The sequence below is a fragment of the Calidris pugnax genome, unplaced genomic scaffold (genome assembly GCF_001431845.1).
Source record: "Calidris pugnax isolate Ruff unplaced genomic scaffold, ASM143184v1 scaffold44, whole genome shotgun sequence".
NCBI lineage: Eukaryota > Metazoa > Chordata > Aves > Charadriiformes > Scolopacidae > Calidris > Calidris pugnax.
The window spans coordinates 15,033,162-15,049,824 of NW_015094506.1; the positions used below are offsets into that span (position 1 = coordinate 15,033,162).

General features: G+C 38.5%; 1 protein-coding gene across 1 annotated transcript in view; it reads right to left on the bottom strand.

Annotated features, from left to right (window-relative positions):
* Positions 1-16,663, bottom strand: part of TMTC2 (transmembrane and tetratricopeptide repeat containing 2) — a 157,296-nt gene that overhangs the window by 60,513 nt on the left and 80,120 nt on the right. The window contains exons 6-8 of the mRNA XM_014963310.1: positions 8,204-8,289; positions 7,178-7,362; positions 5,388-5,466 (exon numbers count right to left, since the gene is read on the bottom strand). Of these exons, the coding sequence (XP_014818796.1) occupies positions 5,388-5,466; positions 7,178-7,362; positions 8,204-8,289 (350 nt within the window). The remainder of the gene's footprint in view (positions 1-5,387; positions 5,467-7,177; positions 7,363-8,203; positions 8,290-16,663) is intronic.

Sequence of the window (16,663 nt, forward strand, 5' to 3'; positions counted from 1 at the left end):
ACGCTCTGCATAAATTATGATGTGGGATATGTATTTCACAGCTTAATCATCTTTGGCTCTTAAAAAGTAAGTCTTGCAGAGTACCTGAAAGGAGGCTGTAGAGAGACGGGGGTCGGTCTCTTCTCCCAAGTTACAGATGATAGGACAAGGGGTAACGGCTTCAAGTTGCGCCAGGGGAAGTTCAGGTTGGATATTAGGAAACATTTCTTTACTGAAAGGGTTATCCAGCATTGGAATGGGCTGCCCAGGGAGGTGGTGGAGTCACCATCCCTGGAGGTATTTAAGAAACGTGTAGACATGGTTCTTCAGGGCATGCTCTAGTGCCCAAGATTACTGGTTTGTGGTGGGGTGTTGTGTGGGTGGGTGATGGTTTTTTGGTTGGGAGGTTGTTGTTGTGTGTTTAGGTGGTGGGAGCTGGTGTTGTTGTGTGTTGTTGTTGTTGTTTTTTTGTTGTTTTTTTTTTTGTGGTTGGACTCGATGATCTCTGAGGTCCCTTCCAACCACTACAATTCTGTGTGATTCTGTATGAACTGTAAAACTACACCAGCAAAAGTGTTTCTTGGAGTTCTAAACAATGTTTAAAAGCAATTCAATAAAAAAGCATTTAATGGGAGCAAGGAGCAAATGGGATAGGAGCCTTAACAATATTAACAGGTTTGTACAAACATCCACAGCCACCCAAAAGCATAATCAAATAAAGCGATAGTTATGTTATAATCATCAACACAGAAAGTCTCTCTGCAAGCTCAGCCTTTGTACTTACGATGCAAACCTCTGCACCAGATGTAAAATCTGGCTCCCCTTTCCTGTTCTGTACCTGGCTGCCACTTGTGTATGATTTGTTTTCTGTCCATGTACAATGTAGCAGATTAGCAAGGAGAAATCTAAACTCTAATCTGTGTATCGTTAACTGTATTCACTCCTGAAATGTTAGCTTCTTTTGTAACTTGAATTCCTCATCAAAAATGTTTGTAAGGCTTTGCATTAAATGCATTTGAAAACAGACATTCAGATGTCAGTTGGCAAGGGCAGATGGAGTGTGATCAAGATGTTTGTCTTTATGACAGTACCTTGCCAATCTAAACCTGAACAATGCCACCCCAACACCTTTCTTGTTACTGTTCGGTATTAAAATAAAGCCTCTATGGTCCACCTCACACCACTTAACTGGCAAGAGTATGAATTACTGTAGCAGGTGGGCCAGTGTGGTTTTAAAAGCAATGTAATACAATCAACTGTACAGTATCAGATTTCAAGGAACGCAAAAGACATCCAGAGCAGAGGCTGATCCTTAAGTAATTCTAATATTGGCATTAAAGTGTTCAAGATCCCACAGGGACCATTTTATCTTTTGACCCCAGGTTCTAATTGAAACTTTAAACAAAATATATTACCTATTTAATGCAGCTGAGCTGGACTCTGGCTTTTGTAGTGCATGTTGCCATGCCAAGCAAATTAATCTGTGTAACCTTAGCATGTACTTTTTAATTTACATCAAAGAAATATGACATAGAGAACATAAATACCAAGCCAACCCTATACAGCTTGTTGAATACTTATTTTGATTCTAGTTTTAGAGTTTTAATTTTTAGTTGTTTTGGGTTCTTTAAAGAAAAAAAAAAAAAAAGAAAAGGTTTTACTTCTTGGTACAAAGCCAGAGAAACATATGGTTTCCTAAGCTGAGTTGTTGCACACCTGGCAAAATAAATCACAGCAACAGGAGACCAAAATCTACCCTGCAACTTTTCGTATGCACTAACTTAGAACATCTGATGATGGTCTTCTGGCCTCGCCTTTTATACCATGAATAAAATGCAAAGTCAAATGGATGGCTTGCTTCTTGAGGTCCAATACTTCTTCTTCCTCTAAGAGGCAATTTACTTAGAGTTTTAAAGGATGAGAGTCAGCCAGGCAAACTGGCGCACTGGAGGAATGAGTCACTGGCCCTGTCAGAGCAAAAGGCCAATAGAAGCAAGCACAGGAAAAGAAGTGTAACACAAACAGGGAAAGCAGGTGGTGTAAAGGCTTAACGCTGCTGGAGTGTTAATGCTACTGCATTCGGAGCACTGAGTTCAAACCCTAATTCATTTTAAACAGTTCATCTCCTGTTTATCCTCTTTCGAGCATGTCATGTACATCATACACAGAAAAAAGGCTCCAGAAAATCTTCAATGAAATGATTGAGTAATTATTAAAAATTAGAGGAAGCATTGTTTTCATATATCACATGCCAATATGTAACACTGAACCAAGATGAGTGATTGCCAGAGACTCAGAATACATCAATCACAATGACAACTGCAGCAGGTAATCCTCAAACTCTAGCTATTCTTGGATTTCATGATGAGCCGTGAAGACTTTTTCCACACACAGAGAGACAGGGAAGGACCCTTCCTTCCTGAGCAGCTGGGGAGCAGTCCCCAGTTTCCCCCCACTTTCTCCCCAGCAACGAGTACACAGTGAGCTTGCACAGCTCGGAGTTAGGTTCATGCAGTTCCAAGCACATGATACAGGACTGGCCTAATTCAGTTCCTTTTGAAGGCAAGAAGTAGGCAGACAAGTTTATGTAATGCTGTTTATCAAAGAAAGTGTTATAGTGAATGTGTTTACAGTTTTATCTTGAAGATCAAAACAGAAATAAACAATCCAGTTGGCCTTCGGGTGCCCAATGAAAGCGTATGAGCTGCAGAGCGGATGCGCTCCTGATAATGGATGCGGTTGCCTTGTTCTCCTGTCACACCCGATGCAAAGAGATGACTGAATAGGTGTTTAGAATTTATCTCACCCAAGTTGAGCTACCAAGTCTAAGCTAGTCATCTCAGCTCCTTTTACAGGAGAAGTGCGCTTGCAGGGGATTATTTGTATTATCTAAAATAGATGTCTATGTCAGATGGGCTTAATTACTTCCCAGAGATATTTTTTTCTTTCCACACTATAAAGCGAGCTTAGCTACTAACAAGCTGTCTTCTCATCTAACCTTTACACTATTACAGGTAGGAGAGACTAACTGCAGTCATGTACACTCATGTCGACGTGTCCAGGACAGCTTTAAACAAATCAGTCTGAGTCCTGCTGTTAATATAGGTGCACTGCATTCAAGTCAAGTCACTACCGGACTCTTTATGTAGCCTCTTGGATTGCCTTTGCAGCAGAGCCAACAAGCCACACCTCCGCAACAAACGTGAAGCAAGTTCTGGCTTCCCTGCAACAGCTGCCATCACAACAGCAAACAAAATACAAATATATGCTATGTTAATAAGTTGTACTTTACAGGAGCTCCATAATAGCCTGTTGCTCTTCGCAATAGGCTGAAAGGGGCTAAGGTAATCTTGGTTGACCCTAACTTGTCATGCCACTAGGACATCCGTGAAGTGCCGGTGGCTGCCTAAAGGAAACAGAAGCCAGAGTAGGGGCTAAGCAGTGGAGGGAGGAAGTGTAGCAGCAGCCAAGCCCAGGCAAAGGACTGAGCCAGTCTTTGTGTTCACTATTGCTTTGTGAGTTAATAAATGCAAATCCAAGGAACAGAGTGAACTTGGACGTCATGGACTGTGCTTATAAAGGAAGCTGAGAAAGGCCTCCTGAAACTGAAAAAGTAACAAAATGGGCAAAAAAGTAAAAAACTAAAGAATCTTACATCTGCCATAGCAGTTTTTAAAGGGCGTATATATTCATGAGAAAAGAAAAAGGGTGGAACAGGCCTACTTTGTGATGGAACAACCATCATACTAGAAACAGTATTGGTTTACTTTCTCTGATTTCTATACTTCTGAAAAGTACTTTTATTAGAATTATAATATATACACATATGTCTGCACTAAAAAGGGCTGCAAAACTTCAGAGGGCTTGCTGGAACACTGCAGTACTTCAGCAATCACTACATGACACTGAGAGTAAGCAGAGGCTTAATTCACGGAGTGGTGACTGTTGATAACCCCACCAAAATTTATCAGAAAATGCTGATAAATAAAACTGATGAAACAATAGTTCAGCTAAGACTCCCTATGAACAAAAGTACATGCTATAATCAACTTGTGCATTTTAGGGATTTTAGCCATTTGCATTAATCTGATAATGCTCAGCATTGAGGGAGCAGTAACTCTCCATTGAACTGTATGAACTGTTAAGGAAGCGTTTATGCTATTATTGACTTTAGATACTTAGTCACTGTGACGAGAAGTACTCCATTTAACATTTACAGAGATTGCAAACATGTAGCATCAGTTACAACTACAATTTTAGAATAGTTTTTGCCTATGTCCAAGTACTTGTAAGGAGCTAATAAAAGATGCCTTTCCTCATTAAGTAGAGTGATGCCTCCTTTCAACAACTGCGTCAAACCAATTGGTATCAACCAATACATTCCCTTATATTTTAGGCATTGGGACAGTGTAAAAAAAGGCGCTAAACACCACAAGCTTCCTGTTGATCCTAATTGTTTCTACAGATATTTTTAATTGCTCTATTTTGAACTACTTTAAAGGCATCTTACATCCTTTTCTGTCCCAGATAGGAGCTCACAGAGTCTACGGGGCCAGACACTGAGGTTCCTTAGCAGAAACACATGCCTTTTCAGAGAGAATTCCACTTAAAAGCATCCCTGGAACAACGAAGAACCTGCCCTCTTGTTTACAGATATGAATACTATAAATAATCATTCATGTTATCTTTCTTTTATCTGTTTAATATATCCTGTATAAAAATGTGATGAAGAACATGAGGAGTTAAATTTTAAGAACAAAACACACCCCAGCTAAATTAATGTTTCTTGCAGTACTCAAGAGACTCTGCTAAAATTCTGAAGAACAGATAGCCTGGTCCTGGAAGAAGAATTTTCTCATTGTAGATGTTGAACTAACAGTACAATAATTTTTTGGCACAACCTGCATAAAAGTCCATCTATCTCTGTGAGCCTCTTTGGACATCTTGTTGGTTTAGAAGGAAATTTAACATCCAACACCCACACTAAATTTTATGTTATAATCAATCTCACTCCATTTTCTATGAAGTAAATACAATTCCTTCTTAGTTTCAAAGATGACTTAAGTGGAGATTAAAAAAACGTGTATGAATTGCATGAGGTCTCCAAGATAGCAGATGAGAGACTCTGGAGGCAGAGAAAAACACCGTGCATTCCACATGTACAAGTGCTGCATGGACACTCTTAAAGATATCCAGTATCTAAGACTCTCATCATGTATTGTACCTTATCCAGACTTGCAGTTGCTGGGATTTAAGCTCTGAAACCTGTTTGGCTCGTATCTACTGAAGGCAATTATTTCTCTTTTTATTAGCTAATTCATTTGAGCACCAGTTGCTTAGCTAAGCTCTTTTGTTTCACCCTGTCCTATGCCTCAAGTATCTTTCTGCAGCACTAAAAATGTACTTACCCATCATGTTGTATAAGCTCTGTGGTGCAAACTGCCTTGGCATTTTCTGTATTGCTTCTTTGTAAACCATAAGGGCATCCTGAAAAGAAACATGTAAGTGGGACAAATCATTAGTAAAATACCAATTTCAAAAGCAGTCTTTCACATATCAAGTAAAACCAAACTACCTTCCTTCCCCAAACAAAGGTGCAGAGGGAAAGGAAAAACACTGGTGTCATAAATATCACAGAAAGTTCACATTTCTCATTTACACAAGTTTTGCCAATAAGCTTCACTGAATTTGGTAAGAGATCAAATTAGCTCCAATATCGCAATTCTTTTTTCCAGGTGGAAATAAAAGGAACATTTTTTTTAAACCCCTCACTCACTCATGAGTTTATAAACGTATATAAAATTCTATAGGCTGTCAGAGAATATGAAATAATATCAAACTGCAAAGAACTTTCTGATGACTAAGCTACAGTGAGTGACCTAAAAATAAAGAAATCATTGTCTTCTGCCAAATAATAACAAAACATAATCCTCACAACTGAAGTCTGCTCCACAGAAAGAGTGAGATGGACTATAGTGTCAAGAATGCCAAAATTGGATTCCCTTTACGAATGTGCTGTGCCTTGAATTACTTGATTACATATTTATGACTCATTCAGCACTTAGCACACTTACTGGTCAGTCTGTTAGCTGTGCAGCATTTTCTACATCATCTCATCAAATAGTTGCAGCTTGCGAAGGCTGAAATATGCTTGAAAAAAGGTCTAAGCATATGATCAAATCAAGGCTGGGTCAGACTGCAATGACCACCAGGCAGAAATCTGATGGTTTATATTCTTAAAACCACTTGCACCTCCCAGGCATTGCACTCCAACTCTACACTCTATCAGCCATGCAGACAACATGCTGCTGTTCTCTTATCTTTATGGATGTATTAGCTGTCTGCGTCTGTGTTTTAATCAATTAGTAACTGCCATCTGACAGAGCTGGATTCAGCAGACAGATGACAGAGAATCCATAGAGCTTGTGCATGGCTAATCTTAAACAGCTGAGGTAACTGCCACGGTCAGGAAGAGCTATATGGATCAAAACCATGCGTAACTCCTGTTCTGAAGTATGTGTGGCAATGCAAAGAGAGAATGACTTTCTTTCAAATACTGCTAAAGGTCAAAACTCAAGCAAACATCCAGTTTTAGTAATTTCATCAGGGAGAATAGAGAGGAATCACGACAGTCACATTTGCACACATAAATGAGATGGGATGGGTTTGGTGCAGCGTACGGTTACATTAAAAATATCCAACCCACTTTAGCACTTAGGTCAAATTATCTGAAAATAGCACATCACAGGACATTTTTAATCACTGAAGTTTTGAATTGTTCCACCTAGGTCTTATTTTTGGAGACTCAAAAGCAAATATAACTGCATTTTTTCAACTAAAGACAGACTTATTCTATTTTGAATTAAAAAGCCAGTACACTTTAGGTCGACTGGTCTGTAATCAGGTTATATCCTTTGCATACCAGCTATGCAGACAAAGCCAAAAAGAATGAATTAACACATATCAGATGTCACCATTGCTAATGTTGATTCTGATATCAGAATATCACACTACTAATTAACATTGTCACACCTGTGACTGTAGAGAATAAATGTTCTCTGTAGAGAACGTTAATCTTGATTTGGTGAAATTTAATCAATTTGTGCCTGTTGTATTTTGAAAGCCTGGATGGAAGCAATAGTTATTATTTATATATAAAGGTTTTACCATGATACTGTAGACGAATATGGAGTCTTACCTCATAGTGTCCTTGTTCATGAAAAAGCTTTCCTAAGTTATAAAGACAGCTAGTAACAGAGCTTTTATGAGCATGAGGATCTTTCAAATTTTCATCAGGGATCTCTGAACACTTCAGAAAAGTCCTCCTGGCTTCTTCTGTCTTCCCTTGGTTCATCAGGATAATACCAGTATTTAAATAGGCAGCTGTGAAGAGGGAAAAAATGTTACATTTTAACAGGGTTCCATTATGTTTTATCTAATCTTTGTTTTAATTCAAAGTAATATCTAAAAGATGTCCCATGGTTATCTAATTTGGCTTTCATATAATATAGATGAATCCCTGGTGTAAAGGGGAACATATAAAAGGTAAAAGACAAGGAAAGGAGAAAGTGGCTACAAAGACTGAGGAAGGAGGGAAAGGTGCTCCATTTTGTTCTCCTTATTAATGCTGTATCAAGCATATAGTGTCCTTGTTTGAAATGTTAGAAAAATAGATACATCTGTTTATACATATATACGTGTACACATATATATGCATATATAGAAGATTCAATGCTTAAGCTACAAAAAACTCAGCAATCTTAAAAAGCACCCACTTAATTTTGGAACCGATGACGAGTAACATCCTATGGATTATTTCCCATTTCCCCCAGGCAAGAAAGGGAAAATGAAAGGACTTCAAAAGTATTTGCATTATTCACCCACACCACACACCATAAAAGTCAGGAGCTGGCTGCAAGAAACAGAAGACAGGAGCCTGAAAACTTGGGGAATAGCATCTATGGCTCACCATCCCAGACCAGAAGCATTTTAGGTTCTGCCAGCGCTGCCCAGTGTTAAATCATTATCTGCTTCTTCCCTACACAACATTAAGTGTAGTTGTTTTCTAATAAGCACTTGCTTTCAACTGAAAAGTGCACAATTTCACCTTTTCCTTTCCAAATGAAAAACTTATGAAAAAAAGGAAGTGTTATTAAAGAGCAGGAAGATTTCCTTAAAAAACAATAGTCGATGTTATGCAAGCTTGTACAGTTGAAATACTTACAAGCTAGTGTGGGTCTGCTACCAATCGCCAGTTTATAGTAATGCAATGCCTCTGAAAATCTGCTGTTTTCCTGGAGTAGTAATCCTCTGTGTAAGGACAAAAGAAAAGAAAAAAAAAAAAAAAAACAAAGAGAGAGAGAAGGAGGTTACTGCAAAAAGTACCTTCAAAATAAATGTTAAAACTAAAATGTAGTTAAGAAAGAAAAATATGCTGACTGGTGTTTCAGAGATGTAACAACTCGGCATGTTACTAACAATTCAGTGGGAAAATTATTTTGTCTGAAAACGGGATTAATTCACAGACATCAGGTGCATCCATATGGATTTAACAAAACACATGTTAAGTGCAATAGTTTTGGCTTCCTTGGAAACCAGAAGACTCATTTACGCAGTTGAGAAAACAGTAGACTTTGAGATATTTTAAAGCAGATGGAGTCATTCACATTTAGCCTGGTCTTTTATTGACGTGAAATAAGCAGCTCTTTTTTAAATGCACAATATGGTTAATCACCTAACACTTCACATGTACTACCTCAACCAGTCCTCGTTGAGCAATTTCACTAGATTATTCACCATACGGCTAAGTATCTACATCAATTCCGTTTTTTCCTGTCTTCTTGGTGCTCTGAACATATTTAATAACTGAAGAGGTATCTGAAGTGGTGCAAAAAATGATGCCGAATACTTCTAGTTCTCAGTTAGTTTCATAGTCCGTGAACTTTAATTAAAGCTTTTAAGACAAGCATTCTTCTGAATTACAAATTACATCTGATACACATTCTGAATTATAAATTTCTGAGAAATAAGTTGACTGGACATCACTGACATAAATTCACAATTGTATGCTTAAATGAATGTCCAAAGCACTACAGTTCCCAAAGTTTTAGGAGACTGAAAGAAACATATGCAAATGAATTAAAATCACAAAGATTTAAAAATCCTTAGAAATCAGTTATTTCAGAGTGCAGACTCAGACCTTATTATCCAGGGGTAGATGCACTTCTTTACACACCTCAAAGCACCCACAAAAAATAAATGTAGCTATTTCTTTTAGGAGGCAGGTTTATCATATCTGTTTGTAGTTTCCCGAACCTACAGCAATTTTGACACCTTCTGCTACGTGTTTAGCAGCTGATAGCATTTCAATCGGCAAAGAGGTTGGGCTTTTTCCATCTCCAGTCTCTAATCAGAGATTTTTTTTCCCTCCATATTCTTAAGAAAAGTTTTTGAATTAAACCAGTAGACTTTGGGGGAAGAAAAGAGTAGGGCAGTTAGTTAAAGAAGTAACACTATGTTATTTGCTTCCTGCTGCTGAGCTAGGATTTAGAACGGCAGGACGTATCCTCTTTTTTTCTGTACTATCTCTCCATCAGCACCATGTGGCCTCGCTTTCGAAAATGTCTCTCAACTAACTATTACTATTTAGGTAGTAGATCACTTTTAATCTTAACAGAATTCACATTCAGTTGGTACTTGCAGCAATGTGACCAATGAGGGAACAGTATTCAGGATACTTTTTGACAGGGCACCAAGGTTTTTAACTACTGTAAAGTGTCTTGCAGGGGGTAAGATGTACGATCATCAGGATAGAAATAACATTTTCTAACTTTTCTAGAACCTGGATTTTGTTTGCTTTAGAAAAACGTATAGACTGCAATTACTCCAAGGAAATGTACTATTATTATGGTATTTTGATGCAGTTTTCTACTAAGAGGAGTAGAATTAACATAGAAATAAATGAGTTGCATGGTCTGACATTTAAGCTGCTTCTTACTTTTCAAAAAAAAAAACCCACAATTTTGGGATAAATTTATCAAAGGAATTCCATTCTTATTTTAGTTCTGGAACAAATAATTTCACCTATTAAGAGAAGTAATGCAGTAATTGGTCAACTTGAACAAAATAAATTACTTTGGTAAGTGTATGACATTTGTGGTTTTTGGATTAAAAGAACATTATTTATAATTATTACCAAATTTATCTTCTGTGTTCACTACGTGTACTAGTACTGTCACTCTTGATTAATTACTTGACACTTTAAGGTGGGGGTTTTTTTCTACTCCTCTTCCAGAAGACTTTTTTCTTTTCTTTTAAAAGTTGTTCTATTAATAGACATTCTCATGCACACACCTTTTTTTATATATACATATATAAATATATATATAAAAACCCAAGCTGCTCAGATGCAAGACTGAGTGCTGAATTCCAGCAAATAATTACTGTTTCATTTTTATTTGTTACGAGATTTGGTAGAAGATAAAGAAGAAAAAAAAAAAAAAAAGATATAATCTAAATAAACCTTGACAAGGCACGAAACTGCCTCTTCTCCTTGTGAAACTGGTCCTGATTGATCGTTGGTTTTCCCTGTGGCTTATGACAGTACAAAAATTACTAGATTTATGAGTCTCTAGTTCTAGTTTCAGATTAAACAAAGTCAGGAAAAGGCTTAAAGGAAAATTAAAAAAAGAATATTTTTAGTTGAATGCAATTAACACTTAGGGGAGTATGCTTCTGAGAGATAACTGTCCTGGATGTTCACCTATGAAGTGATAAAAAGTTACGTAAATAGATAAAAAGTTAAAATTATGAACATTGCATTAAACTGGAAAAGCATTCCTGAATTTACAGTGTATATTAGAAGAGTTTAAAGAGCAGATATATTTCACTTCCAAGATGAAAAAATCAGATCCTCTCTAGCTCTAAGCTCAAAACAAAATGCAGGCATATAAATAGGCTCACCAGCCTCTATCCAATTACTCATAAGATGCAACTAAAACTAAAACCATAAACTTCAAATTTAGTTACTGTCAAAATTAATACTGCCTGTGAAATGCCTTACTTCTTTTTTTAGAGAATGTATTATGATCCTGGTCTCTAACTCCATTATTGCTCACTATTACTTCTACAGGTCTACTGTCTCATTTACAACACAGAAGGAATATAAACGAGCAATAGTTCAATATTTGCTTTTGTCTCCAGTTTCTACAAGTAAAACACAGCCATCTTCCTTAAATATTTACCTTTTGAGTAAAACACAAAATAAGCACCAGGATCAGATGAAAAACTACTGTTTATTTCAAAATTAGTTCAAGAAAATCTGCAAGTCCTCAGGTTCTATATTTGTCTTTCCATTGCTGCGTTTCACAGCATCTAGGCCATCCCCAAGACAAAAATCATGCTGATTTTCAGCTAGGCATTACATCCGAGAGACAGCCCCTGGGTTCTGAGAAACAGCATAGTTCAGCCTTGCTACCACATTGCTAAATCACTGGACGTGGTGAGCAGAGACAGCAAGGCCAGTTGAAGGAACAACAGCCTAAGGGAAGGACCCTGGGAGTGGAGCAGAGATCTCCTTCCCAAGGCTCCCTGCCAGATGCTCCAGCAATGCTGCGTTCAGGCAGCAAAACCCAGGCTTGCCTCTGAAAGCGGTTGGCCCTGAAAGTTTTTCACCATTGTCAAGACTCAAGTGAGTAATATCCGAAGGGAACATGTCCTTCCCTACGTGGTTGCAAAGAGGTCATTAGAGCAAATACTACCAAAAGGGTCTGTTCAGGACTTGAAGTTCATTCTAAAGAAACAGAGATTGAACTCAATTACCTTTGCAGTCTGCTGAGTTATATTAACAACTCTTAAACAAGCTTCAACTGCAGGTCTGATTATATATTCTTTCCTTCTCCTCCAGAAAAAGGTCAAGTTATTTTGCCACAGAAACACTTCCTTTTTCATTGGAGTTTCATTTAGAGTCTCTCTCAGAATGGAGGCAAAAGCCACGAGAGGAAAGTTCAATATGCCTCCTATGTCTTACTTTCACATGCTTTAGAATTTGCTATATTTTTGTCAGATACTCCAAGTTACTTCAAAATCACTAAAAATAAAACTGAAGTGTTTTTACAAAGATATATTAAGGGCAAAATTTGAAATACAACTTTTCTATGCCAATTCAACTAGAGAATTGGAAATTGTCCTTCAAGCAAATACAGAAAGAAGTTGTGGTGTCATAAGATTGGAACTAATAGCTGCATAATTACCATAGCTTGCAAGAAATAACCTGACTAGCAATAAAATAGAGAAGCATGGACAAAGGTAAATGAAGTGAAATCCATGGGAGATAACAATGATAGTCTGTGACCTTCTTGAAGTTCTTAGCATCTGTTGTTTAGCCCCATTTTAATAGTTCTAATTCCTCCCTTAGACAACCCATTTCCCTCCAGTTGATTGCTAGGGTTGAAGTCAGAAACTGGCAATGGCAAATGGAGTCTGTGCTTCCTCGTATACTGGCTCTCAAACCTTTTAGACAAAACCTGGTTCCTTTCTATTCATCTGGACAGGAGTGATAACATACTAATGGTGGGTCTGTAAAAAATGGTAAATTCTTTCTAAAAAAGTTTTGGTCCATGCATATATCCACCTTTTTTTTTGTGGCGGAAAAAAAAAAAAGACTAAATGTTTAGCTCAAACTTTCCAATTTGGCTAGTAAATTTATCTAATTGCAGAAACAAACAGTTTAAAGTTTGATTGTTATTACTATGCTTTATTTCACTGAAGATATCTTTAAAAAGTTCAGGGTGCATTTGTAAAGCTCAACAAATATATAGTTCTATTCCATTTCCTTTTAAAGGAGACAGTTTATTTTCATCTCACATTGCCACTTCCTTTGTCCTTTCCCTGTGTAGTAAATATAGGGGGGGAAAAAAGTTTACTCTGATAGACCAATTTCTAGATGCAGAGAAATAACGTCCCTCAGCTGAAGCTCAGACCTTGCAGGCACTGTCAAGTCTTCAGTAATCTGCTGCTTGCAGTGGTCTGTATAAGGAAGTTCCTTCTTGTGGTAGATTGACCCTGGCTGGATGCCAGGCACCCGCCAAAGCCACTCTATCACTCCCCTTCCTCAGCTGGACAGGAGGAGAGAAAAATATAATGAAAAGCTCATGGGTCAAGATAAGGACAGGGAGATCACTCAGCAATTACTTTCAAGGGCAAAACAGACTCAAGTTGGGGAAAATAAATTTAATTTATTACCTTTCAAATCAGACAAGGGTAATGTCAAAGAAAAACTAAATCTTAAAACACCTTGCTCCCATCCCTCCTTTCTTCCTGCGATCAAATTCACTCCTGATTGTCTCCTCCCACCAAGAGGTACAGTGGGACAGGGAACAGGGATTCTGGTCAGTTCATCACACCTTGTTTCTGCTGCTCCCTCCTCAGGGGAAAGATTAGTCACCCCTTCCCCTTCTCCCAAGAGAGACAGTTCTCCATGAACTTCTCCAATGTGAGTCATTCCATGGGTGCAGTCCTTCACGAACAGACCGCTCCAGCATGGGTCCCCCACAGGGTCACACATCCTGCCAGCACACCTGCTCCAGTGTGGGCTCCTCTCTCCACAGAGTCATTCCATGGGTGCAGTCCTTCACGAACAGACCGCTCCAGCATGGGTCCCCCACAGGGTCACACATCCTGCCAGCACACCTGCTCCAGTGTGGGCTCCTCTCTCCACAGGGCCACAGCTCCTGTCAGAAGCCTGCTTCAGAATGGGGCTCTCCACAGAGTCACAGTCTCCTTCAGGTATCCACCTGCTCCAGCATGGGGTCCTCCACAGGTTGAAGGTGGATATCTGCTCTACCATGGACCTCCATGGGCTACAGGGAAACAGCCTGCCTCACCACAGTCTTCATCACGGGCTGCAGGGGAATCTCTGCTCCAGCGCCTGGAGCACCTCCCTCCCCTCCTTCTTCACTGATCTTGGTGTCTGCAGAATTGTTTCTCTACCTCCTCTCTCCTGGTTTCTTTTTCTCAGGTGTTTTTCTCCCTTTTTAAATATGTCATCAGAGAGGTGATATCACTGTTGTTGATGGGCTCGGCCTTGGCCAGCAGTGGGTCTCTCTTGGAGCTGGCTGGCATTGGCTCTGTTGGACATCGGGGAAACTTACAACAGCTTCTCACAGAAGCCACCTCTGTAGCCCCCAACTACCAAAACCTTGGCACGCAAACCCAATATACTCCCATAGCCAGCAGTGAATCTGTTCTTGACATAGCTTTCACCTTCTTTGTTCACACTTGAAAATGATAACTGCTCTTTGGAGATCGCTGGCAGAGGGGAGAAGGAGGTTGACAGAAAGACAACAAAAGCAGGGATACAGTGCAAAGCATTGAACATAAGCCAGTGGTGGAGCAGAGCAACTGGCACGCGCTGAGTACGTACCTATGTATCTTTTGTAGTTATAGAGACACATAGACTTCCTTCCTCCTTACACAAGGATGAACAAAGGAAAGTACGTCCTTGAAATGAGGATGCTTGATACAGATGAGTAAGCGCAAGTGATTAACTTGGATGAAAAGCTTAAAGTCTTATGGCACTTTTTAATAAACTTTCTACAGCTGCTAAGAATACTAAGCTAAATAAACAAAAAAGCATAACCCCAAAACGTCCCCAAAAAACTGAAACATGGGAGCTTCAAATTTGTAGTTCTAAAACATTTTTTTTTTCTCCAGTCCGCCTCCCAGTTATAAGGCAGATAAATTAAAATGTTAATTGAAACATGCAACTTCCATTCAAAGAAAGTTAGGAAATTTGGGGAAAATGTGAAGTCTATCAGATGGAAGGAGGATGGGGAGTAAGTTGGCGGCTCCTCTAGCCTAGTAAGACAAGTACTGTGGAAGAATGAAGTTTCTCTCTAGAAACACACGAGGATGAAATTACTTGGAAAAGAAAAAGCTACTTAAACCACAGGACACAAACTAAACGGTTATAAATTTTCCATGAATTAATTTAGGATTAATTAGAAGACAAGTTCTAACTATCACGGTAGCAAGATTCGGGAACAAAGATGGTTTTTTTGCCTGCATTGCTTCTAACTAATTTTACAGTGAAGTGTGAATCATTTATGAAATGGAGGATATGTGCTGACTGCTTGAAAGAGTAGCAGACTTCACCCAGTGGCTTCAAAAGTGTCTCAGAATCCTGTTTGTCTAATAAAAAGAAAAATAAAAAGAAGAAAAAAATGAAAAGCAAGTTCTGGCTATCTAGAAATGACGCACATCACTTCTATAGATAGAATTGCTTATTCAAACATGTGTAGGAAAACATTTCGCTCAGATAAGTTCATTGCAACCATCCTGAATTCTTTAAGCTGCCAACTTTTACATACCTTGCTTGACCAACAACTTGAAAAATCTTCCTGTCTTCCTTCTCTGCCATAGTTTTGAACTAAAGTCACTTAATACTAGTGGCACAAAACTGTTCTTGGGGACTGGAAAGCAGTCACAAAATATACACAGGCAGTAGAAATTCTACCGTTTTTCTCAAGTTACACATTAATTTCTTCCTGTTGCAGTCCTATTAAAGCCAGCTGGTCTACTTATAAAGTAAACTCCTCCTCAGTGACTAGAGCTGGCATAAATTGACAAAATATAATGCACAGGAACCATAACTGTCATCAAGGTGAACATGTATGTTATTGAAATATTTATAAAATTTTCAAGCCAGGTAGAATATTGAAATAGTTTAATCAATTTTGTTTACTGGTTGATAACAGCTAATACAGGGCCTGATGGCTATTTTTTTACCATGACTCCAGTTCATCCATGCCTCAAGCTACATTCATCCCATTGATTTCAGGTGGGATCATCAACAAAGAATTATATTTACGTAAGCGCTACGCTGGCAAAGAAAGAAATGGAAGAAAATCCTCTTTTATTCCCCACACAGATGTGTCTCCAGACATGCAGGAAGAGAGGATGTGCTTTGCCTAAGGCAATACTTTCACTGTCATTTGCAAAACTAGTGGGTAGAAAGACAGGTATGCATGCTACAGCAGTCCAGTACATTAAACCATTAAGTTTAGTCTTTAATTAAGTCTTTTTGGTTTGTTTCTTTCTTTCTTTTTTTTTTAAATGTAAGCCATTTAGCTACTCAACCAAATGAGTGCTAACCTTTTGTAAGAGCCTAGAACTAGGTTTCATTGACAAGAAACCAAATCATTAAGAAACAGTACAAACAGGGAACATGTTTAATGTTTTCCAATAACATCCTCTAAGCAAATACGTAAATGGAACTTAAATCCTACTACTTTAATCAATAAGAACGCAAACATACCAAGTAGGCACTATCACAAAATGACCACTCTCTTTGCAGAACTCACTAAGCACAGCCATCCATAACCTCATCAGTTAAAAAAAAAAAAAAAAAAAATAACCACCAACCCATTCAAAATGAACAGGTCTGGGGGGCGTTACAAGTACTTGACTTTTTCTCCCAGTAATTAAAGATACAAGTACTTGAGTTTTTCTCCCAGTAATTAAAGCAGGCGAGAGCCTGGCTTGAGCTGGGCTCTGGTGCTCCAGGGGACTGCAAGCCAGCCAGATCCAGTGCACACAGGGGCAAGGTGACAAAATCCTGGGAAATATTTCAATACCTGGCTCTGCTGAGACTGTACCCATCAAAGAAAGTACCCTCTGAAACCCA